Raw genomic sequence first — 26,385 nt, forward strand, 5'->3', positions numbered from 1 at the left:
TTTTTTGAAAAAACTTTTAATTATTTACAAGTTGGTCACTTATATATGTTAAATAATGTAATTATGCATATGCTATATATTGCACGTGCAAAAAGCAGAAGCTTAATATAGATAGATATGATTTTAAATATATATCACGTCAATAACTATTATTATAGCACGCTAAATATATTGATATCAGACTAACACACACAAAAAGAATCAAAAATTAAATTAAAAGTTGGATTACTATGCGCAGTGTTTATTACGCGGGTAAAATTGAAAGATATTATACTTTATTTTCTGTGAGAAATTATTTAACATATAATAGGTCACTAATTTGTAAACACATATAATTAAGAATTTTTTCGATAAAAATCAATTTATAAAATGCAATATTTCATTGCATAATCTTTTTCTCAAATATGATACAAATCATCCATTCTTCATAGAAAAGATTATTTTATTTGAAAAAACTTATATATAGATATATGTTTTACTGTTCAAAAAAACTAACTTCTTTGTGTTTTACAAATTATTGTTTAATCTTTAATAAATATAAATATTTTTCGTACGAAAAATACCTCGAATCGAACATAAAAGAAGGTTGTAGACACATGCAAGGTTGTATCTAGATATCAGCGCTTGAAGTATCTTCTCCCGACGGTTAATGACGAATCCTTAAGAACCTTTTTCATACTTTCAGAGTGCAGTAAGGGTCCGAGCAGAAGCTACGTAGACCATGTCAGGGCCAGGAGCGGAGTGGTGACCTAGACCTCATCCCTCGGCTCCGACCCTCGATGCTTACGCTACGGCTGGTGTCGACTCACTTCCTGAAGCAGCCATAGGCAGTGCCCTTCGCCTTAGAGAAAGGGCTCCGTGCGATGTGCCGTGATAGAGACATGAACCCAGAACTAGTCGAATCGCACGATCTCCGCTCAATGGCGTTATCGTCGCCGTCGCCATCGTGGTAAATATAAAATTAAAAAAAAAAAAAACAGACAACACGGTCGTTCGAAATTTTCACGCGCACGCAAGAAGGATTTCTTTTTCGACGGCCCTTCTATCTCTCTCTCTCTACTGCGAGAATCTTTCTCGCTCTGGTACACGTACTTACATACGCATACGCACCACACGCATCCCCACAAGTCGTTCCTTGCCCTCCAACTACATAGACGAACAAGGACGATTTCTCTTTTTTTTATGATGTCGAGATAGATTAAAATCCCGACAGACGAAATAGATGAAGCTCAAGCGAGCAAGTGTATATATACGGTATTGCATACGGTATTCGGTATTCGGGTTACTCGCGGTATTCGGTATATAAATCCGTGATTCGGGTAAATCGGCTGGATCGAAGGAACACGATCATAACTCGAAAAAGACGACATCTCCAATATATACGACGAATCCAGAAGAAGGACGAAAGGAAGAAGAAAGGAGGGAAGAGCAGGACGAGAGGACAGCTTCCACGCTGAACTCGGTATACATCAACCTGTGGAGAGCAGCGAGAGAGTGTATTGTGAGTGTTTCTCTTTAAAGATCCTTGTATTATAATAACATGCGTGTATTGCGAGTACTTGATAAAAATGATATGAATTATTCGGAGAGAAAACACAATTATTAATAAATTATTAATACTTTTAATTGATTTATTATAAATCAATATATAGAGAAACAAAATGTGTTTTTAATTAATTTAGACATATAGTATATTTGCATAATCTTATTATTTTTTTTTTATTTAACTGATCAACTTTTTTGAAATATAAAAATATTTTATTTATTTAAAATATGACATAAAGAGAATTATTATTAAATTTTTAAACGTTATTTTCTTTTATTAAGCACTTTGAAATTATTCAACGTATTGTATTTGCAATGATAAAAATTATAATCGTGTTTAATTAAAGAAAATACAATATAATTTTTTATTATTAATTAATTATAGTATTTTCTAGAGGTATAATAAAATATAATTAAACTTCTGGCAATCTCGATTCAAGCATAGATTATCTTATAATTTTAATATTATCAAAAAATTTTATATAAAAACATTATTATCTAGAAAATATCCAAAACGTCGTGATTTAAAGAATGAGTTTTCTAATTCACAATAATTTTCCAATTCCAATTTACGTAATCATAAATTCGATATATCGACAATTGATATAGAGTAAATAATATAATATATAATATAATAATATAATAGTATAATAAAAAGCCGCATATTTATAATAAGAATCTTGACGCATATTTATAATAAGAATATGATCTTTCGATTATGTAACCGTGAAATTTTGGCACAATTTTGGTACATGAATAATCGCGTTGACGTAAAATTTTCCTGTCCGCTGTGATCAGTCGCGAGTGAACATCATCAGCTATCATTAACCATCTCGTAATCGTTCCTTGAAATTGCCTACCTTTCTCTCCCACAAGAATGGGTGACAAGGTAAATTGATCGACCGTATATTGGTTATCGGTGCAATGGTCAACGAGTTATTTTTAATAATGCTTTGTGTTTCGCTTCAGTGAAATTTGCGTCGCAAAAAGTTTACAATTACCTATTTAAAAGAATTGGCAATTGTTAAATACTTATTTGTTTCTGATGACAATTTCTTATGAGTTTTAATATATAAAATAAAACGCTTCAAAGAAATTGTATTAAAATTATATCGCTTCGCAATAATGTGGAATAATTAATTCAAACAGAGCAGCTACATCAAAGCTATTTATTTCACAAAGTTTTATGACATTATTTCTGAATAATATACTTTTTTGCATTAATATACATTTATTTATAGTATTTATAGATTAATATACATTTTCTACGTAGCGGCGCAAAAGTTTATAGACGCGTCCTTTATTTTTATCATAATAAATGATCTGATGATAAAGCGAGGACGACGACATTTCACGGTTCATCGATCTATTCGAACGAAGCTTTTCCTGTGTTATCAAATGCGCGTTGTTCGTCGTGTACCGCTCATCGATTGTACGCTTGCGAAAATATTGAAATTACCTTACGATTGTTCTGTCAATGTCGGTACACTGACATGCTATTTATTCTCCAACATAATCGTGCAAATGACAGGGCAGTACTTTGCGTGTGAGACCGATATGAAACATCCAATTGTTTACTGAAAGAAACTGGTAAATTATTTATTTAGTCTTTTTTTCTTTACTTGAACAAATATATATATATATATATATTTAAATTATATTTAAATGCATATATTAATTTAAGAGTGTGTATATATATATACGCTTAAATTAATATTTATTATTTGTATTCGCTTTTCCTGCAATAAGCGAATTAAATTTTCTAAATTATGTTGCTTAGCTGTTCTTCTTTAAATTTTTTTAATTTCTGATTTTTTTTTCTATAAAATTAATGCTTCTTTTTTCTTTTTTTTTTTTATTATAAAAATTATGTTTTCTTCCTTTTATTATTAGAAAGTTTAGTATTTCTATTTTTTTACCGGTATCTTCTTTCTTATTTAACCGTGAAATTACTCGGAGGCAAGAATGATTATAGAGTGAATGATAAATTTTGAATGGCTGTCACCTTGCACGTTAGCGTTTATCATGCGATTTACAACAAGTGTACTCGTCGCTTTTGTCAGTGCGGCGGTGGGTCGCAGTGCAGACAAAGTGGGATGAGACGCCCTCAGCAAGAACATCATCATCATCATCACCACCACCACCACCATCACCACCATCATCATGGATCCTCAACAAGCCCCACGCGCTCTCGTCAAGCACACGATAAGGTAATCTTTCTTTGACACTGTTGCAACGCTTAACGTAAAGTTATTCAACTTTATGTCTCAATATTAATTTTTTACTTTGACAATTGCATAAAGAAGTTGTGCTTAGAAAACATTGAATTTGTGTTGTTTTACACACACACACACATTTTACACGCACATATTTTTTAATAAATAATAAATTTCAAAAATTATATAATTAAATATTATTAAGTTAAATATTATAATATTTTTTGTATTAAGAATAACGATATGTAATATTTTATTCAATAGTATTTTTCGTAGTTTTTAACTATCACGCTACTATATAAATAAATTTATAGATAAGCGATAAGGAAAACTGTGTTGAAATTCCTATCTACAATGACTATTGCTATCTTAATAGAGACAATAGCGTATAGCAGTTGTTGTTCTACATACTCGATATGGTTATAGAAACTTTCTGGTTCTTCTATTACGTCGAACGAGAATGCAAAGTCTACTCGTTACTCTACTTTGTCGATTCATTGCCTTTCCAGTTATTAAACCCAGACTGTTCGTCGATTACGCTTTCTCGTCCTCATCACTCCACTAATTATTTATATGACTCGTATAAAATGTCGTGCAAATATCGGAAATATCAATTATTGCTCGATACTTGGTGCAAAACATACACTTAAATAAATAGACATAAAGAGAAATAATTAATACGTAAAGAATTAACTATTACGATCGATATACTGAAAATGTTCTAAGAAAGATTTTAATGTAAAATTAATTATATTTATCAAGTAATATGAAAAAATAAAAACATAAAATTTTTACATTTAAAACATTGTATACATACATACATATATTTTTTATAAGTTATTCTATAATTTATTTTCGCGTAGAAGTATTTCTTCTCTAGAAGAAATCTTATGTTCTCATTAATATTTTATACTCTCTATACGTCATATAGTATTCCATACTTTAAATATTTATATAATTATATTTTACAATTATTTGAAATTTAAATTATTTAGAGAATTGATTCCATATTTGTGCAATTTTAATTATTAAAATACCATTTGTAGAATTGCATTTACATTAGCATTTGTTTAATTATAAGAAAAGAATAGTTTGGATTTTATATATTTTTGTTATACAATGACAACACGCTAGGCCCAGGCGGCCTAACGAATCCCGCCTCTCGTGTTTCAGGATGAGTCTCGTCTCGCACGTGTGAAGCGCGTCCTGGCGGGCTCGCTGCTCGGCCGCGGTGCCAGCTCCAGTAGGATCTTCGGCACCCGGCTGGAGTTGATCGAATCGTATCTTGATACGGGCGTGCCGTACGTGGTGCATCGGTTATGCAGCTACATTGAGGTGCATGGCTTCCAGAGCGCGGCGGTGTTCCGTCTGTCGGGTGGCAGCCCTCGGTTGGCAGAACGGCTGAGAGCTGCGTTCGAGCGGCGAGGCGATGCCGACCTGGAAGCAGCCGGGTGTCCACCAACCGCCGCGACTCTCCTCCGTCAATATCTGAAAGAACTGCCACAGCCCGTCGTGCCATCTACCCTTGTTGGCAGATTACTCAACGTACACGCTCGTAAGAATCTTTATTTACTTTTTCAGATAAGAATTTTATTGGAAGACAAGATGATTGTCATGACAGGATCATATACATATCGTTTTAAATATATTTTAGATGCGATTTTAATTATTTTAAAGTTTAAAGGAAAACAATTTTATAACACAATTCTGACCTTGGATCTCAGTCTCAACGTCTCTAATCAGTTCTGTGAAAATGTTTGATACAGAGAGTTATTCGGACGATCACGACTCATGGATCACCTCGACGAAGGAACTGCTTTCAACTCTGCCGTCCTCGCATTATCATCTACTCGGCTATCTGACGATCTACCTTAGTCGCTACGAGGCCCGACACGGACGCAGTGCCGGTGTTTGCGGTGTTTTCGCGCCCGTTATTTTGCCGCATGTGCCACCGGCGACTACCCTGCTGCGGGATATTCTCGCCGAGGCGGTAGTACTGTTCCCCGACTGGTAAGTAATATTTAGTAATTCTCTTATTGTTAGCATGATGACATGAGGTAACTCGCAAAAATACGTAAGAAAGTCGCGGGAATAGCTTGTGTAACTCAAAAGCAAATGATGTATATTTGTCTAACTCGTTTCAATCACGGGTTCGCTTTTCTTATTTTTAGAATCATTAGATCACGCTCCTTATGCTACGCAAACAAGAAAACGTAGGTAGCTGTCGGGTCATAAAAGAATAACGTGAATTATAGACTTACATTAAGTAATAAACTAATAATTAAAGAACTTTTATTTTATAAAATTTTTACAAAAATAAAATTAGTTCTAAATTATTTTAATATTAATTTTTTTTAATTCATATTTTTTTGTAAAATATTGTTTTTTAATTATTTTGAAATAAAAAAATATCTATAGGAAAGAATAGAGAAATATATGAAAAAAGAATACTGTATATAAAATTGTGTACTTATATTGTGACTTGCATCAAATATATAATTTTGTATATCTCTTAATTTGGCACTTTCACTACGAGAAATCAAATTAAATATTATTAATTTGTTATTTTAATTCCAAATTTATTACTTTTATTAATTTTTATTTAGCAGAAAATTGATATTAAAGATGGAGATGTTGATTTATAAAATTACGCAAGTATAGGTACTTTTATTTTGAATATAACATTTATAGTTCACAATTGCTACTTAATTGTTCAAAGATTGCAAATAGATTTAAACAATATTATATTTTTATATGCATCACTAACACGATTCATTATAACAATTTATTATAGCAGAAAACTAATTAAAAGTACGAAATTAACAATGTCATTTTGATATTATACTGTTTTCCAAATTTTTAACTTTTATTGAAATATCTTAATTTTTTAAATTTGATGTTTAAAATAAATTTAAAAAATTATTTCTTCAACAAGCAATTGTCTAAATGTAATTTATGATTGACTAGCTTTAAATTATTATAAAATTCAAAATGATATAAAGTGGTTTACTATCGTGGAAGTTTTGCAAGCAATTCATTTTACAAATAATAATTTAAAAAATTAATTGTTATTCCGTGATTGCTCCACTACACATTGTTTGTTTGCATTCTTCTCCTCTCTTGTTTGTTCTTTACTGCTCTTCCACGGAATTCACACAACACATGCGAAAACACGGTTTATTACACATAATCGCGCGCGTTCCAAAATACAAACATCGAGTACGCAGTTTGTTAAATATTAAAATAAAGTCTATCATTAATGATTATAATTATTAAATGCTTTGAAATAATGCCCAAGTTAATCCGTTTTATATTCTATTTATATCCATTTTGTTAATGACAAATTTTAAAATAATAAATAATTAATAATTTTATCCTAATACTATGCAAGATAATAGTTAGTTGAGATACAGTAATCGAAAATTAATTAATAACATTGATTGACAATTATTTATTATTCTTAGGAAATCGCATTTGGCATCTTTCATTACTTATCGATATTATATTGATGGATATTTATCAAACTAACAATAAATATTTCGTACGATTTATACGTTTCAAGAAATCGAAACGATAGGAGATTGAATTATAAATTATCGTTTCATCATGGGCAGTGTTTCTTTAACGAAGCTTGCATTTCAATATATCTCATATCACGCTTTTGAATTTTTTCCGATTTAAATGTAATTTACACATTATTTTCATATTAAAATCAATAATACATATCGAGTAATAATACATGAATTATAATATCCAATAATTCAAGTAACGAAAGAATATATAATAACATATGAGTATATTATTTATAATTAACTAATTAAAAATTAATTAAAGAATATATTCCATATACACTTATTTTATAATACATTAAATATTTCGTACGTATCGACAACTAATATACGTACTAAATGTTACTGCGTTCTTTCGCATAGTGCGTTATTGTTTATAAGTATATGTATAGATGATCGATCTTTGTCATTCGCATGAGGATACTCGAGTGAAAAAATATTGACACGAATCACTCCATGCATTATATTATTTTTTTATACGATTATTACAAGGAGATTTATTAAATGCGATCATTTCCTATGAACAATCAGAGATTATTAATCTGCGCAATTAGCTCAAGTAGCTATCACAAAGTGTCTATCTTTTGGAAAAACGGGGAATATTCAAGGATTTTGCGAATATTCTTGAAATCGTGAAAAAACATTATTGATACGAAACACGATAAATTACGCCTTAATTATACTCACATGCCTAACTATTCACGCATCGTTGAATAACATGTTGCTTATTATCCTTCAGTCAGTTGTTCGGGGTTTTTACGAATAAAGCATTGAGATTTTTCAACAAGAAATCTTACATGATTTTATCTGTTTGGTAAAAGATGGAAAAATTAAGTCGTAGAATTATAAAATCGTTTTAATTTTAGAATATAAAATTAGATTAACTATAGAGAGAATATAAAATTAAATTAACTATACAGAGATTTTTTATATTTAGATATCAGTTTAAGTTTGTTTGCAAAAAATGAATATTTGTATTTTCTAAATAAGTTTTAAATAGACATACTTTAATATTTATTATTTATACTAGTAATATCATATATTTTTATTTAATTTTATATTTTATATTTTGACTTTTTAAAAATTTTTATATGTTTTGAATCCAATTAATTTTAATGTATTGAATATGATACTCTAAAGTATTTGATATTATTGCATAAATAGGAAGAATCATTTTAGTTTTTCGTTATTTTTTTCAATGAAAATTGTCACAATTTACGGTTGGATAACATCTGTTTAAGCCGAATAAACGGGCCAAAGTTCCGGACTTTGTTAATTAACCTGGAAATGCGATCTAGTCGCTCTGTCGTATACATTAACCGTACTGTGAATTACATAAGAGTAACATATTTGAATGTGCTTGGCCACCAACTACATTGCGAAATAAATTATGAAGTACGCTTTGCAGAAAATGCTCTGCAACTACATCGAGCTCACATGTTTAAGTACTTGCTCGCGTTTTAATTTTCTCTCACTATTTCGATATCGTAATATTTCGCTTACCTTTCCAATAATTATTCGTGTTACGATCGACAGATCTATATTATCTTAACAAACCGTTTCTCGTCGAAATCACAAACGTAGTAAATTTTTCACGAATGCTTGCCTCTTGACAATCAACCGTCTAATTGGACTCTTCTACTTACATTCAAGAAAATCTCTTTCCCGATGGGAGAAAGTCGACACTCGCTTATTATTTCTTAACCTGGGGCATTCTCAGTGTTTCTTCGTCTCGATTGCGTTTCGATTGCTTAGACAGTTTTGATGAAGGAATCTAGTGCACTTGCTGTTTTATCTTGACTAAAAAAAAGTTTAACTATTAATTTTTAAATTTAATTTAGAATATTGTTCTGTACATCTCATATTATAAAATTCCATTTTTTTTAACATGTTCTTTTCTTATAAAAATGTTCTTTATTAAAGACAAAATAATTATGATAAATTAAATTTGTATAAATTGGTAATTGAAAAAGATATACATATCCGTAAATAAATTAAATAAACGTTAAACTAATAAACATCTGCTTCGCACGTACTTGGATCGATAGATTCGGTCAAATTTCTGCGCACGTACAGCATATACGAGAGAACTAGTTGTTTCTCGGATTCGCGTGCATATGAAGGATTTTTCTCTTGGTTCCACGTACAAGCGGGTACGATTTCATCGCGCGTAAAAGCTCTCAAATCACGCAAAAAGCATATTAAACCGCATCAATGATCGATTCGGATCACGCGGTACAAATGCAGAAATCCAGACACAAACGAATATTGCAAAATTATTTACATACGATATTGATGTCAATAACTAGTTTCTTTTTTTGGCTACAAATTATTAACGATATATTAAAACTAATGATTTCCATGATTAATAATGATGTAATAATTTAATTAAATATAATTATAAATTTTATATAATAATAATAATAGATACTATATATACGTTCTTTCTTTTAATGTTCATTTTAATTGTATATGTTAAAACAACAATTTAATGATATCCTAATTTATTCTATTTTAGCAAAATTTCTCGCGAATTTTGTTCGAATTTCACGCACGAATTATTTCGGTGAAAATTAAACGGACGCTGCTTTGGACCGAGTTATTTTCGCGTGCGTGCGAATTAACTTTTAAGCGGGAAAATCACGGATAAAATTACCGGCGTCAAATTGGAAGCGTAGGCGGAAACTGCGAGAATATGTGCGACCTTCTCCACGATTAATTTCTTCGTTACGCCGCATCATTGAGGCAATGAAATACTTAGACATAAAAATTTGCGATCCTTGGCCTTGTCGCGAAATGGCTCGCTATTAACGCGCGTACTTGAATGCATGATTGATGCATTTTCTTTCCTTTTTCTCTTTCTTTCTCTTTTTACACAACTGCACTTTTTACTAGAATGTATCTTTTCTTATCTACATTAATTTAAATGGAATTGCACGTGTCTTTTGATAATTTATATTTTATTGCATTTTTAGAAGAAACTTTTAACTCTTAATTTTCATGGTAATGCGACTTCTACAATTTAAATATTTTTAAAGCAAAAAATTAGGAGCTAAACTGATATATGTGCAGGTAATGATTAGTTCTTAATAAAAAAAATATTTAGTCGTGTTATATATTAATATTGATTATGTATATATACTCATGTCACATGAATTATTTTCTATATTAAGAAATTTATCGTGAATATTTGAGGCTCGTCAAAATAATTATTTGAATATAAATATTTGAAAATTAAGAAATAATTTTTTAAACAAATTTTTGGTTAAAGAGATATTAAACTCTTATAATTTTAATTTTATTTGAAGAATCAAAATGTAAATTAACATTATATAAAAAATTAATTTAAAGAATATTTTTAATGTAAAACGAGAAATATACGCCGTGTGCGCAAGGTCGATTTAATCCTCGAAGTGCATTAGATGGTTAAACGATCAGGAAGTCATGAGTCTTTGAAAAAAATCGGAACAATCCACCTTCTTGAGAGTTGTTAAGGCGAGTTTCTCTCTTTTTAATCCTACGCGCGTAATGAATTATTAATGCATGTGGCCTGTCTGATATATAATAGCCGTTATATTTTCCTCGCTGTATATCGATTGCAGCTTTCTGCGTATCTAACTAAAAATAAAATTAAGAACGACGTAAAATTGCACTAGATATTAATAAGCTTTTACGCAAAAAAGTTCTTAAAATAAAGAAATCATGCAAATGATTTAATACTATGTATATTAAAATATTCCATGAACGATGTCGAGTCTTTTTGAAAGAAAAAATCCATTATTTTTAATATTCTTTATCTCATGATATTAGTATTTCGTACATTTTGTCTTATTATAAAAAATATAAAAATTAGTTTTAAATACAATTAAGAATTTAAATTTAAATTATAATTGATTTATAAAGATTTAAATAAGATTTTTATAAATCGATTTAAATTTATATAAGTTGGTACAAAGATTTAATTAAATTAATTTAAATCAGATTTAAATAAATAAAAAATGTTGGAATTTTATATAAAATTACTTATATTTCTTGCATAACATAATCATCACTCACAATTAGTATTATATTTCTTGTCAACTTTTCATAAAAGATGATAGAAATGATTAAGGAAATAACTTGCAGAATTAATAATAATATTTTGCGGTGCATTGAAAATTCTCCATTATATATTATAATTAGATAAGACTGCGAGCAAGCGATTAATCTTAGCTCGTAAAATACCTAACATGTCGCGCTAGAAAAAAAGGCCGTTGCTTTACTCACATGAACGGCACGTGACGGTTAAAGCGTGATACGATAATCGTTTTTAAGGGAGGACGGTGCTCTTTTTCCTAGAAAAACCAGCATCTACAAAAGATTGATCGTTCTCGTCGAGATCGCGGTCACGCGAGATTAGCAACCTATACTGCGTCGATGCAAGATACAATAACAGAGTAGACTAATAATATGAAGCGCATAAGTTGTGAGTTCACGACTGTGATTTATAAAACTATATGTATGCCAGGTATAATATTATATATTTAAAAATTAAAAAAGCATTGATTACATTCTGCGATCGATCGTTAGTTTTATTAACGACTCAAGAATTTATTTAAATGATTATAATTTTCTAAATTATTGTCCATAAATTATATTATTAAACTTTATTATATCTCTATTATATTTGTTAATTACATTTATTATTTAAGGTTCTAAATTATTTAAATATTTTTTATGATAATATATAAGCATAAAAGCATTGAAGATGATTAAAACAAAGAGTAAATTTTAAAATAGAGCAAAATGGAAATTTGCAAAGCTATATATCGTATAGGAGAACAATATAAATTTGAAATTTATATATTATTGAATTTTATTATATATGTACGAATTAATCTGGTAATGCATAACACAGAGGTAGAAATTAACGTCACATTAATCATTAATCAATAATCATTTTTTCCTGCAATTAAGTGTGAAAAATCCTGCTAGCAAATTAATTTGCTTCTAAAAAATTTTGTTGTCAACATGCAATCATAAATTACACTATATTAAATTAACAGATCGAGTAATTCGAGTAAACTGTATGAATTTTACGTAATACATTCAATATTAAAAGTTATTTTGATCATAAATAAAAATTGTATAACAAAATTAAATGGTATAATAATGTTTTTACATGCTTACATATTGCTTTCTTTCTTCCTACATTTTTATATATAACTTGACAGATTTTTCCTTTACGTTACTACAATTTATGCTTTGCTGCAATCATTTTTAATATGCTCTTATATTATCATAAAAAACATTTGAATAAATTACTCTCAAGAATAAATGTGGAAATTAATATGTTAATAATATTTAAATTAATTAAAATAATATCCAACTCGGTTTTGAATCCCGAATCCCGACCTGACTCAATAATAGAATTATTTTATATAAACAGTAGTTGTTTGATATCCGCTGTCTTGTAACAAAGATAACAATGATAAAGTAAATACCGATGAGGTAAATTGTTAAGGAAAGGAAAACGAGAGATTGCGCCGTGCGTTCCCGATCGATCGAGACCTCGTTTTAGGGTATTGGCTTAAGGTAATCAACGTTATGCACGGTCATGCGTTTTCATGGATCTTGCGTCATCGCCGCCGACGCTGAGACGAGCAGTGTCCGTGAATATTGCATCGTATGCATGAATATTTCACACTGTCTCCGTTGTCTGCGCTTGGTCTGCGAAATATTTCTTTAACTTTTTTGGAAATGACTGATACGTTATATAAAACTTTAATTATTTGGCGCGAAATCCGCGAATACAAAGAAATAATATTATATTCGATGAAAAATCGACTCAGAAATATCGTCATTATATTTAATCGCGATTTCAACTGCGTTTATTCCATGAAATTCAATTTTATGCAAGATATTGAAAAAATTCAAAAATTTTAAATGCATTATACTTATGATATTTTGAAACAATTTTAAGCAACATATGTAAAAATATCGAAAAACTTTTAGCAATTTTACGACTGCGCTGTAAAATTTGATTAACATAAAACAGAGAAGTTTAACAGAAAAAGATTATAACGTTTATTTTCAATAAGATCCATAGTTGACATGTGTAGTTATATTGAAGAAGTATTATGACTTGCATCAAAAAAACTTCAATCGCTGTTTTAAAGCAAATGATGGAAGCACAAGTACAGCTACAAACCGGTTAAAACAGGTTCCTTCAATGAGACTCGTCTGATAAAAAATTTTCACCTGGTTTGGTATTTCTTCTGGAGATTTACAGACTAATATATGCAGACACAATCGAACTGCTGGATATCTCTGAATATTCATAATGCGATATGTAGTTCTGTGTTCGCTTTATCTATCTCAGTCGATCGCTTTGAACGAGCTCCAAAACCATTCTCCCAATCGCATCTAATCGATAACGCAATACGCATTGATTATACAGCCGATGCAATATGAATACATTGTTCGTATCTCGATCGACAGCGAGACGACGCGACGAGACAAACGAATTTCTCGGCGATAAACTAAGTGCTGTTAATAATTTCGAGCTCTAACAGAATGGAATAACCTTTCGTGCGAATAAAAATTTCCGCTACGTCAACACATTTTAACAACATATTGTGACAGTCGTAAATTTTTGTTCAGTTTTTCAAACGGGACAACTAAAAATTGCGAACGCGACTTTAAACGAAAAATTGTGCCGGTTAAAAAACTTTCTATCACACACATAGTATCTTTTCGTCGGTAAATCTAAAGAATTATTAACAAATAGCAATTTAATTTTTGCATCAGTCACGCGTAAAAGTTTTACATTAGCTGCATATCAATTAAAAGAGCCTGTAAAAATTTCTAGAATTTATATGACACGGAGTGATAAATGTACTGATTTGTAAGACAAATTACACATTCGTCGGTACATTCGTTTGTAACGTCCTACGTAGCGCATTAATTAGGCCGGATCGATTAAAGTTCATGTCTACTATTCTGAAATGTCGACAAATCATGCGCATACATGTTAATAGGTGCGATGCAAGTTGCATTGCCGAACATTTCGATCACACATGTTACTCGTGACAGAAGGCATGCAATTATGTTCTGTTCACGTGTTGCTCAAATGACCTCTTATATTTCCTATAGTACTGTTGTCCTTGGCACACTACTTAAAAACTGAGCCAAAGATACAAGCAACTTCTTCAATCTAAGTTTGGCAAGTAGTATAAAAGGAAACGTGTATATCTTAAGAAAGAAGCTTTGACAAGTTATATCTCGAATTATATAACATGTTCTTTTTTTAATGAGAGTTTTTTTACATGAACTTATTCATTCGATTCTAATCAATGCGTTATATATGACGTTACGAACCGATGAATAAGTATATGAATTAAGTATTATAATAATGATACAAAGATGTTATATATAAAAAATATAGTAAGTGTATGTTTTTCATGTACATGTAATGCATGTAGCAAAAATAAGTAATGTTTGAGTTAATGTCTTATCATATTTTTTTTAAATTAACTTGAAGCATGAAAATGGATGCATTATGAAACAAAAATATAGTGCATATTATCTTAGAAGAAATCAATAAGTAATCCCATTAACTGTTACGTAAAATAATCGTCAAAGATTATTAAGAAAATAGAATAAACACTCGTAAATCTTTCTCAAAACGCATATTATCTTTTTATTATCTTTAATTTTAAATTTTCTCATACGTTACATAATTTTAGCTTGTCTCAAAATTTTTCGTAGTGAAATATAGAAGGTGAATTAAATTTTCATCCCGTTGGCGCAGTGCAGTCTAGATAAGAAATAGAATAAATATGTACAACGAATCATTCTGTATTATTCTTACGCGATAAGATAAGAATTATGCGCAGGGTGATTTTAATACGTCAAACATATCGGAGGAGGGAGAGGGGGAGTAAAGAGAAGGATTTTACGATGGGGAGAATAACATTTCTTTTTGCGATTGTTTTTAACTTTTATAATCGTAGTTCGTTTTACATTCAACATGTAAACAAAAGGCAGCAATAAAAATCGTTAGCGTATCGCCTCACGGTCGAAATTATCTTGTTCGCAGGATTCGTGGCGCATTTTATTACAATACCTACGATCGTGTGAGCGAAATGCGAAGCACTCTGATTTCTCTCTGAGCCAATTCGATCGCCAACAATGACGTGATACGCGATACATGGGAATTGGATAGTGTCGTCGATTAATTGGAAGCCGCGGATCGATTACGCATTTTATCGATTACGCATTTTATCGATTTCAGAGAGAGAGAGAGAGAGAGAGAGAGAGAGAGAGAGAGAGAGAGAGAAAGAGAAAGAGAAGGAAAGAGAGAGCGAAAGTAACGAGCTCATCAACAACACGTGATATCATGAATTTTCCATGCATTATTCGCGTAATCATCAGCTAATTAAAGCAGATGTAGCGAACAACGCTTGTCGTTCACACACGCACATACACACAGTAATGTGATCAAATATATTTTTATTATATATATATATATATATATATATATATACGAAATTTTAATATATACAATAAATAAAAAAATTAAAATTATATAACAAAGTAAAATTTGAATTATTTCGCTATTTGAATTATTTCTGCGTCTTTCAACTATTTCTAATATTTTTTGAGAATTCATAAGTTAAACATTATTTTATAAAGATATTATTATAGTACAATGAAATAAAAATTTTATTTAATGATTGTAATCTGTGTTTCGAATGGTTGGGACTGTTGGAAAAATGATCATGTTTGGTGGATGTTATAGGGTAAAAATAAATATTGGTAGAAAAATCGCTGGGATTTTATGCTGGATTATATCGACACGCAGTATAAAGGCTATTATTATTGATAACAATGTAATAGTAGAATTATTTATAACAGAGTCATAACCTCACGATTCTTAAAAATATTTTTCTTCGCTATTGCGGTTAGAATTTTGTCCGCGGTCAGTTTCTTTGTTACACGATTACAAAAGAATTGTTGTTCAAAAATTTAATTTTAATTCTAATAAAGCAATATAAAGTTAAGTGTAATAAATAATTAACAATATATGTGAAGGAGATGATGTTAATAGGCGAAAGCTTTTGCACGTGAGAAAGATTTACGATTCATCTGATATCGCTTTGAAATATCAGATCTAATTTAATCACGTATCTGGATATTTAAATAATGTTTATCGATCTTATGTAATAAAAAGATATATGCACAAGTGTGTCAGTAAATAATGAGAGAAGTAAATTTAAGAGAAACCTATATTTTTTACACACACGTATCGATTATTATATCTCTCCAAATATTTTTATTTAAAACTTATTTTTAAGATTCTTTGGAAGCTTAAAATATGTAAGGTAGAATAAATTATTATCTAAAAATAATTTAAACATATGAAACACATAATAGGGAGAGAACTTTTTTCCGCAAAGAATGCGAGAATTTTAGCAGCTGCAAACTGCTGGGGTCTATATATCGATATGACCGCGGTGCGATACTCTAAGATTACTTTGATGTAGAGAGAACTGCGCAGTTTTCTTTGGTTTAGTCTGTGAGAGGAGTTGACAGGAATCTCTTTCTCGCACGACTTTGAATATGATCCTGGCAGCTGACCAGGATTTTGTTTTAAGCATTGATGATTTCTGACCACATTCCATGCTGTAATTCTGTAGAGATTCTATTACAAAGACATGCGATCTCCTATTGCGACAGTAGGCAAAATTTTTTATCTCACTATTTTATTTTATTATTTTTATCTTATTATCTTATTATTATTTAAAAATAATTTTTCTAATAAGTTTTCGGGTGGGGTTTTTGCAAGACTACCGAGTATTCGCAATTGTAACAAGACAAATTGATTTGGAAATATGAGTCATGAACAAAAAGCCAATATTAGTCAATATTTCAATTTTATTTTGTTTTATTTTTAATATTTAATATATATGTTTATTAATTTGTAAATTTATAGAACAATAATTACTGCTTTGGATGGATTATTATAAATAAACCATTTATTGTTATTTTCAAAGAAAAATTTAATAATCTTGCAAATTGCTATCAATATTTATAAAGTATTAATAAAAAGTCGATGATAGGGCACATTATGTTTTTGACGTAAGTGCGAATCTATAGTATCGAACTCTTCACGGTCACCGTAAACTAGACGATCGTGTAAACTTTGATAGAAATAGCTGCTATGGTTCGGAAATAGAATCGAGTTTGCAGGGGCGAGACCGTGATTCCGTGTTGACACGAGTCGATAAGACGTCGACTGATAGGAGGGAAAATAAAACGAGAGACACGCAGGCGAGGAGTCTGCCAGGGAACCTTCACCTGTAACTGCTTCTTTCCGGTTTTGACAAGCTGCATGTCACCTTGTTATTAACGTGACATTTTATGATACGCATATCTCGTTCTTTTGTCGTAGAACTCGAAATATCTGATTCTCCGAATATAGTGCAAATAATAAGATGCGCACGAAATGTTGACAGTAAAATTTTCACGGCTTTGCACATTTCTCGCAATCTTTTTATTTTGTACTGTTTTTAAAAGAAATTATTTTTACAAAGATTTAAAAAGAGGTATATGTTTTTTTTTATTACGATATTGATTTGAATGTCTCTATATTTCTTTTTACAGTTCTTTATATAACTCTCTCTTTTTACAGTTATTTTATATTACTTCTCATATCTATATTTAATATTTCCTTTATTTAATTTTCTTGACAGTATTCCAACTTTTTTATAACTAATCTTCTTTATTTTTAAATCTTTTGAAAACATATTCTAAAAGCTCGAGACGTAATATTTAATATGGATATAACATGCTAAAAATAAAGATTTATTAAATATTTAAACGAGAATAAAGTGTAGAAAATAAAAGATTTTAAGATTGCATGAAAAAAGCACTTTTAAAGACTTGCCAGTTTGTCCTGTCGATTGGCCATTAAATAATGATCGATGAATGTAAGATGAATTAAAACATAACTATAGCGAAGAAAAAAAAGCAAGAGAATGTTTTAGAGAAAGAGAGAGAGAGAGAGAGAGAGAGAGAGAGAGAGAGAGAGAGAGAAAGAGAGAGAGAGAGAGAGAGAGAGAGAGCGCACGTTGTACCGGTGCATTGATCTATGATAATTATCTGGAAAAAATAACAATTTGTACCGCTGATAAGATAATATTTGTAGAGATGAGAGTAAATGTTTTTATTGCACCATTACTAATCGCAAAATTATCATGCGGAATATATTACTATGATATTAATTACATTATTCAGTACGTGATATGTCTCGCAACTTATCGGACGGAGCGATAACGCTTCTTTGTGATTGTCATCTGTGTAGATATATAGAATCAGCTTCTAATTGACATTAACATTTTCGAGGAATACACTACAATGTTAAAATAGATTATGAACCACTAATAGTAACTGCGTGAATATTTAATATCGTTACTCTGTGAATTTTTATGAGGTTTAACAGTTGCTGTAGTGGCGATAATTATCGTGACAATATTTTCAACAAAGTCTATGAGTAATAGACGATAATAGGCGGGTTGGTATAGATGAGTTAAAACTAGACGATTCGACGGAACTTTTTTTTCTGCGAAATTTACTTTTTGAAATATATGTATATTTTCATTTGAGGATGCAATTTAAAATCGAATTCTTTCTTAATTGATGATGTCCGGAAATAACCTACGATAATTTTGCAACGTACAATAACTGCATATGCTTATACAGTTTTATAATTATAAAAATAATATTTGTTTTTATAAATTATGTCTGTTTTATACATAATTATAATATAATGTTATATTATGCATACATATATATTACTTATGTATATGAGCATAGATTATTTTAAATCATGTAATTTTACATTCAAATTTGGAAAGTCTTTTCGATCAACACTAATATATCCAAAATTCAAAATTCTTTTGTATCTCTTGGTATTCCTTATCAATCCCTGTTATCCTATTTTCAGTTCAAAGTTGAACAGTACGAATGAATCTAACTTTGTAGACTAAAAATTATGAAATAAACTCTTAACTTTGTAGCAAAATATAATAATTTGTCTCACTTTTAATTTGACAATATTATTTACACATATTACAATATTGTTTGAAATGCAGGAGAAATATATAAATTATTGATCAGACATTTTCTAGACACTTTTATTAATCTTTATTATTATTTCGACGCCTTGAAATTTCTCAGATATGTGAGCAAGGTCATTCAGCTCGATTCCGTTTGAGTCTTTTTCTACACGAAAATTCCGCTAATAAGGAGTCAGAAAACGCGGTGAAATATTATTTTGGATGTATTATATTGAGATAGACAATTAAGGAAATAAACCTTATCGTTACCGGCGATCATTACTTTTACTCTCACATTTATGATTTTTCAGCGTATTATTTCTTTCGCCTTTACGGACGAATGAGTCACAATGCACCTACGCGTTACACTCCTCGGTCTTGAATACATGTCTACATTCTGAATTGGATGTATTCACCAGGAAAGTAAAATAGTACTCGTCACACCTTTGCACCCGATCTAACCGTATGAAAATTTCAATCAAATTGCCATAAGTATGAGGTATCCTAAAACTATCAAACATCGCTTTACTATTATCGGAAAATAGATCGAGAAAAATAACGATATCGATATTGTATCCATTACTGCGAGAGTATTAATAAAAATTAAAAACTAAATCTTGAAAATATAAATTGATATGAGTAATCCTTATTTTTCAGTTAATCATAATTAATTGTTAATTTCTAATTTAATATTTTTATTTATTTTAATTTACCTTGATTCTCTCACTTAGGTAATTGTGACAATATGTGTAAAATATTTGACTAATTGTGTAAAATATTTGATTCTAGAGAATGGTATTTTGTGACAAACTACAAAATTTTGATTGATGAGACTGACAGTTTTGGGATATTTCGAAAAATAATATTTTTTGGAAACTGATACTTTATGTATTTAATAAAGGAATGTCTTTTATTATATAAGTTTTTATTTATTAGTTGCAGTTACTATAATCGGTAATATTATATTAATATTTATGGCATTACATTTAATCAGTTAGTTGTCTAGATGCTCATTTAATCTTTGATATCGTTGAACTGGGTAGCTTATGATGATTTTGCATTCTCTCCCAGTAAATTTTTGCTCTAATAATAAGTCTATAATTTTTATTAATGTTTTATTTATTTAAAAAAAAATGTTGATATATATAAAATTAAACAATTTAACAATAAAATTTCAAGTAAAACGTTTAGGAAAATCTGACGTTTAGAAAAAAATCTAAATTAATTAAAGATTAAAGTTAAAAAACTTATAATTCATAAGATTCTTCCTTTTAAAAAAAATAACTTTTTCTGTAGAAACTAGAAAACGACAAGTCAGTGCATATGCATTTGATAGTGCACTTCAGTTATTTTGTTTCGCCTCAGGCAGAAGTCCAAGAATGACGTAACGTTTCCTAACACATTTCGTCGAACTTTAACAACCTGATACGAACGGCCAGAAGAAACATCCGCTTGGAAAAAATTCGTTTCGATGCGAGACACGCGTCTGGCAACGAAAATAGTGCAACCGCTTTTCCGACTCAATAGGAGCTGAAAGATCGATGGCACAAATCAGGCATAGAATTTATATATTTCGATTTCGATGCTACAGCAACTGTAGTCGTACAAAAAATAATTAATTCGTGACAATAGTATATAATATGGAATTCTACAGAAAAAGTTTTTACATTTTTAAGAAAAACAATATAATTACCATTAAAGAGAAAAAATATAATCTTATATATTTTTAAGTTATACATTTGAAATTATATAATTATATAATTTGATATATATATATATATATAATATGAACCTTTTAAATATTATAATATAATATTATATTCATAAAAGATTAAATATATATAGAATTTTATTTTTGAATTTTGCAAATTACTCGACACTGTTTTCCTCGACAACTTAAAGCTGTTAAATTTGAGGAAATCAAACGAATCGCAAATTTCCGCGCGTAAATGGGGCGTAAATCGATTACGGTAACCATCTTGTAACGCGTGTCTAAGCGCTTGGAAGTTTTGGTCGTAATTTTTTATCGCGCCGATATAACTATGTTGCACGATGAAGTGGAAATTCCCCGCTCGTTTCAATCGTTCGAAACTATATAGAGAGAAATCGAAGGACTACAGAGAGAGATCAGAATATTGATGTACTATTTTGGATCTGTCACACTCGTTCCATTTTTTTCAAAAATGTCAGAGATTAACTTATTGCAAAGTTCGAAATGTGCGATTGTTGATCACGTAATCAAAATACAGATTTTTTTTTTTTCGATTTGTTTGGATACGCTGACTTTTCAAACCTGCAAAAATAATTCGTTTTATATTCAGATGACGCGAAGTTTAACTGCAACATGCATGTTTCTTCTTTTTCATCAGTGGCGTTTTTTTTTTATTAGCCGCAAATTTACGATTATTTCTCGTGTCCTTGCAAGCGATAAAAAAAGTCAAAGTTCTTTCAGTGGCTTTCGTCTTGTAATTAGCGCATTATCGTTGTCATATAAATAAGAAAACAGTTTGTATTTCTTGCAGCAAAACAGTATTATTTGGTTAATATTATTCAACATATATAACTTTATATGTTGAATATATGAATAGTAATAAACTGCTTTGTCACAGATAGAGTTTCAAACAAAAAAAGTTATTAAATTAACGTTTAATAAATTTTGTCATATTAAATAATATAACAAATAACTTTTTATTACATAATATATATTTGAAAAATATCGATTTATATCTGATTCGAGCTAAAGAACTAATTACTCTCGACACATCTGGAATTACTTTTATAGTTTAAAGAGATTCTTCTGACAGACAAAGAAAACTCTATTAAACAATTTAATTATGAATACACAACTTGTTCACATTCAATCGTTGTTGTAGATTTTACGACTTACGCTCGACGCTAAATGTACGCCGACGACGTCCGAAAATAGAGCCATTGACGTCAAGGATACCGAATGCGCGCGATCGCGAAACATACAGACATAATGATCGCATTCGGCACGACGAGCACTACTAAGGTTACGAATTATACGCATACCGTGTACATGTCGCATAAACGTGCTAAAACGAGCGCTGCATCGTTAAGGTGACTCGTCCTTCCGGCAACTCTTGCGACATATCGTTCGCGATTTCATCTTATATGTATGTCTTTGAAAAGTAACAAAAAATAGTAAATTAATAACGATTTGGCATATTTATTAATTGTAATCGAAAAAAATTAGCTCTACAAGTGAATACATAATAAAATAATAGTCCAATGAGAATCTTTCTCTATACAAAGTCTTAAATGCATTTAAAATATTTAATTTAATTTGGAAAAGTGTGTGTATGTCACGCTAATCGAATGAAGGAGATTATATACGCGATATATTTTATTTAATTAATCTAAGGGTATTAGTTTTTTATAGTCTTCAATCATTGTTTAAGTACTTTATCAGCATTTGTATTAACACATTTTAGTTTAAATCAAAATAAATATTTAGTCATTAAATGATGTTAACATACGACTCTGTACACAGTCAGAAAAAAGTCTTAAGAAAATACTTACAATTGCTATTTTAAATTAAATTAAATTAAATTTTTCGAATTAAATTAATTACAAATTAATATTTTTAATTTAATTAATTTCATTTTTGATAAATGTGTACAATGTATCTAGGTAACTTTCTACTTGACAGATTTTTCATAATTTTGATGTCTGAAAAATTCTTTTTCAACATTTTACACTATTATTATAATATCGCATTATTTTAAATTTTTATTACGGAAAATAGAATAAGATTATTTGGAAAGATTAATTTCACAGATATGACAGAGTATTCATTTGTATAAATTCGTTATTAAATCGTAGCACTATACTGTTAAATTTTGTTCGCACTTGATCATATTTGTATCACTGAAAATTTCTAAAGATATTGCCAGTTGGCATAGCAAATGTCCGATTGTATAATTATTTTGTCGTAAACCGATAATTATACATATTGAATACATATAGAATTACCTATTTACATACATGCTTGCAAATGATTGACGTAAACGAGCTTGCTCTTCTTTTGAACTGCCAGACTCGCCGCGATGAGTTTGCAATTGCATCTTTCTTTTCTTCGTTCGAGCATTTATTCAAATGAAGTAATTTTACAACGTAATTTCACAGAAGGAAATAATTCGGTCGCTTCACGACATTCAATCTATGTATTTTTCATCTATCTCTAATAATACAAATGCGCCGTATCCAAATTGAGAATTGAAAATTCTTGATTGACTGACTGTGAATAAATAATAAACTGGCGCATTGTTACGAATGATTGATTGACATAAAACCCAATTTATATAGTTCTCTTGTACATTATGCAATAAATATCCTAATTTTTACATGTCAAATAGATCTTTTTTTATTTAAACGATACTATTTGGAATAGAATTTAGATAATATATTTAAAGAAACTATATATAAAAAAATCTTTTATTATGCAGAAACGTGTAAAGACATATTTTTCATATTTTACAGGAATAATGTGATTATATACTTAATATTTTATGTTCTAATGAATTTTATTCATGCACTAAGAAGAGATAACTCTAATATTATATAATTTTATAAATACAAAACTGAGAAAATACTCCATTAATAATATAATATATAACTCCAATAATATGGTCTTATAAAATTGATTTTATAATTCATTATTGTATTTTTTTTATATAAAAGGTAATAATTTTATTCTTGAATTTTTTTAAAGAATATTCAATGTTTTGGGAAAAGTAAAAAAATGCATCCACATCGACGTCCAAGCTTCGAGCTTCTCATGCGCAGTATCGAAGGTGGTGCATTAAGATTCTCGAGACTTGCTTTCATTGGGCCATAAAGCTTGTAGCAACCGGAGACGAGCTTCGAAAACCGGTTTCGAGACATTTGTGTTTCTCTCAATGCATACACATTGCACGCGTGTAGGAAACTACTACAACTTGGCCTGTTAACCAGCCATAAAAAGAAGAAGGACATCGGTTTTCTTCACGATTTTATAATATAAATATAATCTATCGTCAAAATTCATTATGATATGCATCTCACGAAAGAATTCCATAGTTCTGCAATGTGATATCCAAAAAGGCGTCTTATTTTTCGCGCAATTTCAGATTTATCGTTATTTTCTTTAGTTCAACTCAACTTGTTAATATTTGAAAATGATTAATTGATAAACCAAATAATATATAATAATCTTCGCGACAAGCAACTTTTTATATTCTTTTTTATACAAGTAAATCTATAAAAATTTAGTTCCAAAGAAAAAAAAAATGAAAAAACTATGTTACATACAATATACAGTATATTACGTAATACGAAAGCTTATATGATATTTATTACAATCTTTTATTTTCTGAGTTGATTGGTCCAATTAATCTAAGATTGGTTCCGAATTCATCTGCGATTGAATGTTGTAATATCCGCGTGCGCGGAACGCTCTGTCACGTGCACGCACAGGGCGACGCGACGGCGCGCATACGCGCGAAGGAGTATAGATACGAGGACCCGAGCGGCATAGCGGCGCAGTCGGTTTTTCGCCAGCATCGCGTATACATTACACGAGAGAGAGAGAGAGAGAGAGAGAGAGAGAGAGAGAGAGAGAGAGAGAGAGAGAGAGAGAAGTCGGCGTGTCCGTGAACGTGAAAATACTAAACGCGAAAATCGTTCTTGTCTATACTTTCCTCTTCTCTCTTCGATGTAAGAAACAGACTGAAAAAACGTAAATGTCAAACAGTGCAATATAAAAATCTGACGTGATGATTTTCTGATCTAGTTAATCGCGCTCGTTGTAAGATCGTTAAGAAGATCGTTAATTAAAGAGTCGGCGAAACTTATCCACGATTACAAAAACACTCCCGAGAAATCTGGTTGATCGAATTTTTTTGTCCGGCTGTATTACGGGTAAGATTATAGTTCGGATAATTAAGTTTAATATAGTTACAATCTATTTGTTTGTTACTACGAGTTTGATCGAGTGATTTGCATCGATCCGGCGTCAGTATTAAATTGCTTAAAAATTAAAATAACGGAAGTTAATAAACATTTGTATGTGTGTATATGTATAAGCATTTTTATATATGTATAGTATATTTTAAGAGTCAAAATTGACTTTATTTAGTCAGAAGTTAAAATCTTAAAATTGAGGTTTTTGAGACATTCTTATGTATTTTGGAGTAACGATTTCCAGGATTCCGTGATTAATTTGATAATGAGATTTTTGGGGAAAATTATTGTAATTTATGTTTGTTATTATGTTGATTATAAAAGTAAAGAAGGAGATGAATTTATTTTTGAATTTCAAAAGCAGTTTTGAGCATAACATTTATAGCACTATTCTCGCGGTTACAACATTCATACAATCGATATTATTGCAATGTCATTGCTAATTGATGATGAATAATTCGCATAGAGTCGATTTTATTCAAATTTTTGATTATGCACAAGTAAATAATTTTCGATGATTATTAAAACTATCTTGTGTTAAATAATTTTACGCTGATGTGAAAATAAAATATTTTTATATTTGTATTTATATAAATTCTCCAATGCCATTAAACTTGGTAGAGACAGAGTTTCTTTCAATTCAGAGAAAACTTATTTCTATCTAGCTATCATGTTTACATCAAAACTTCGGTTAAGTTCTGTGTCATTGTACCATTGATGCTTCAATTCAGTCATCTATTCGAAAGTTAAAATCAATTGACGAGTTAGTTGGACTATAGACAAATCACTCTGTATTGACAGCTGCAGACGTCATCGGCGGAATGTCAGTGACTAAATAATCGCATAGCGATATCGACCGGCATGTAAAGGCGGTGCTTTACTCGTTCTTTCTGTGTTACTATGCAGTTGCTGGCAGACTGTCGACAAGCGGAAAAGTCATAAGAGCCGCTATTCTCGATTATAAGAGAGTGCGTTCCTCCAAGGGAAAGC

The 26,385-nt window shown here is 30.0% G+C and overlaps 1 protein-coding gene across 3 annotated transcripts in view; it reads left to right on the forward strand.

Moving 5' to 3' along the window:
* The window catches only part of LOC140675459 (protein FAM13A), a 47,570-nt gene that overhangs the window by 11,373 nt on the left and 9,812 nt on the right, over positions 1-26,385 (forward strand). For 2 of the 3 annotated variants that reach the window (XM_072909996.1, XM_072909997.1), the window contains 4 exons: positions 686-1,501; positions 3,609-3,755; positions 4,935-5,316; positions 5,528-5,771. In XM_072909996.1, the coding sequence (XP_072766097.1) occupies positions 3,642-3,755; positions 4,935-5,316; positions 5,528-5,771 (740 nt within the window). In that variant the 5' untranslated portion in view covers positions 686-1,501; positions 3,609-3,641. Of the gene's footprint in view, positions 1-685; positions 1,502-2,322; positions 2,435-3,608; positions 3,756-4,934; positions 5,317-5,527; positions 5,772-26,385 lie in introns of those variants that run through there. The other variant, XM_072909995.1, reaches the window with a different exon arrangement.

This window comes from Anoplolepis gracilipes, chromosome 17 (assembly GCF_047496725.1).
Source record: "Anoplolepis gracilipes chromosome 17, ASM4749672v1, whole genome shotgun sequence".
Classification (NCBI taxonomy): Eukaryota; Metazoa; Arthropoda; class Insecta; order Hymenoptera; family Formicidae; genus Anoplolepis; species Anoplolepis gracilipes.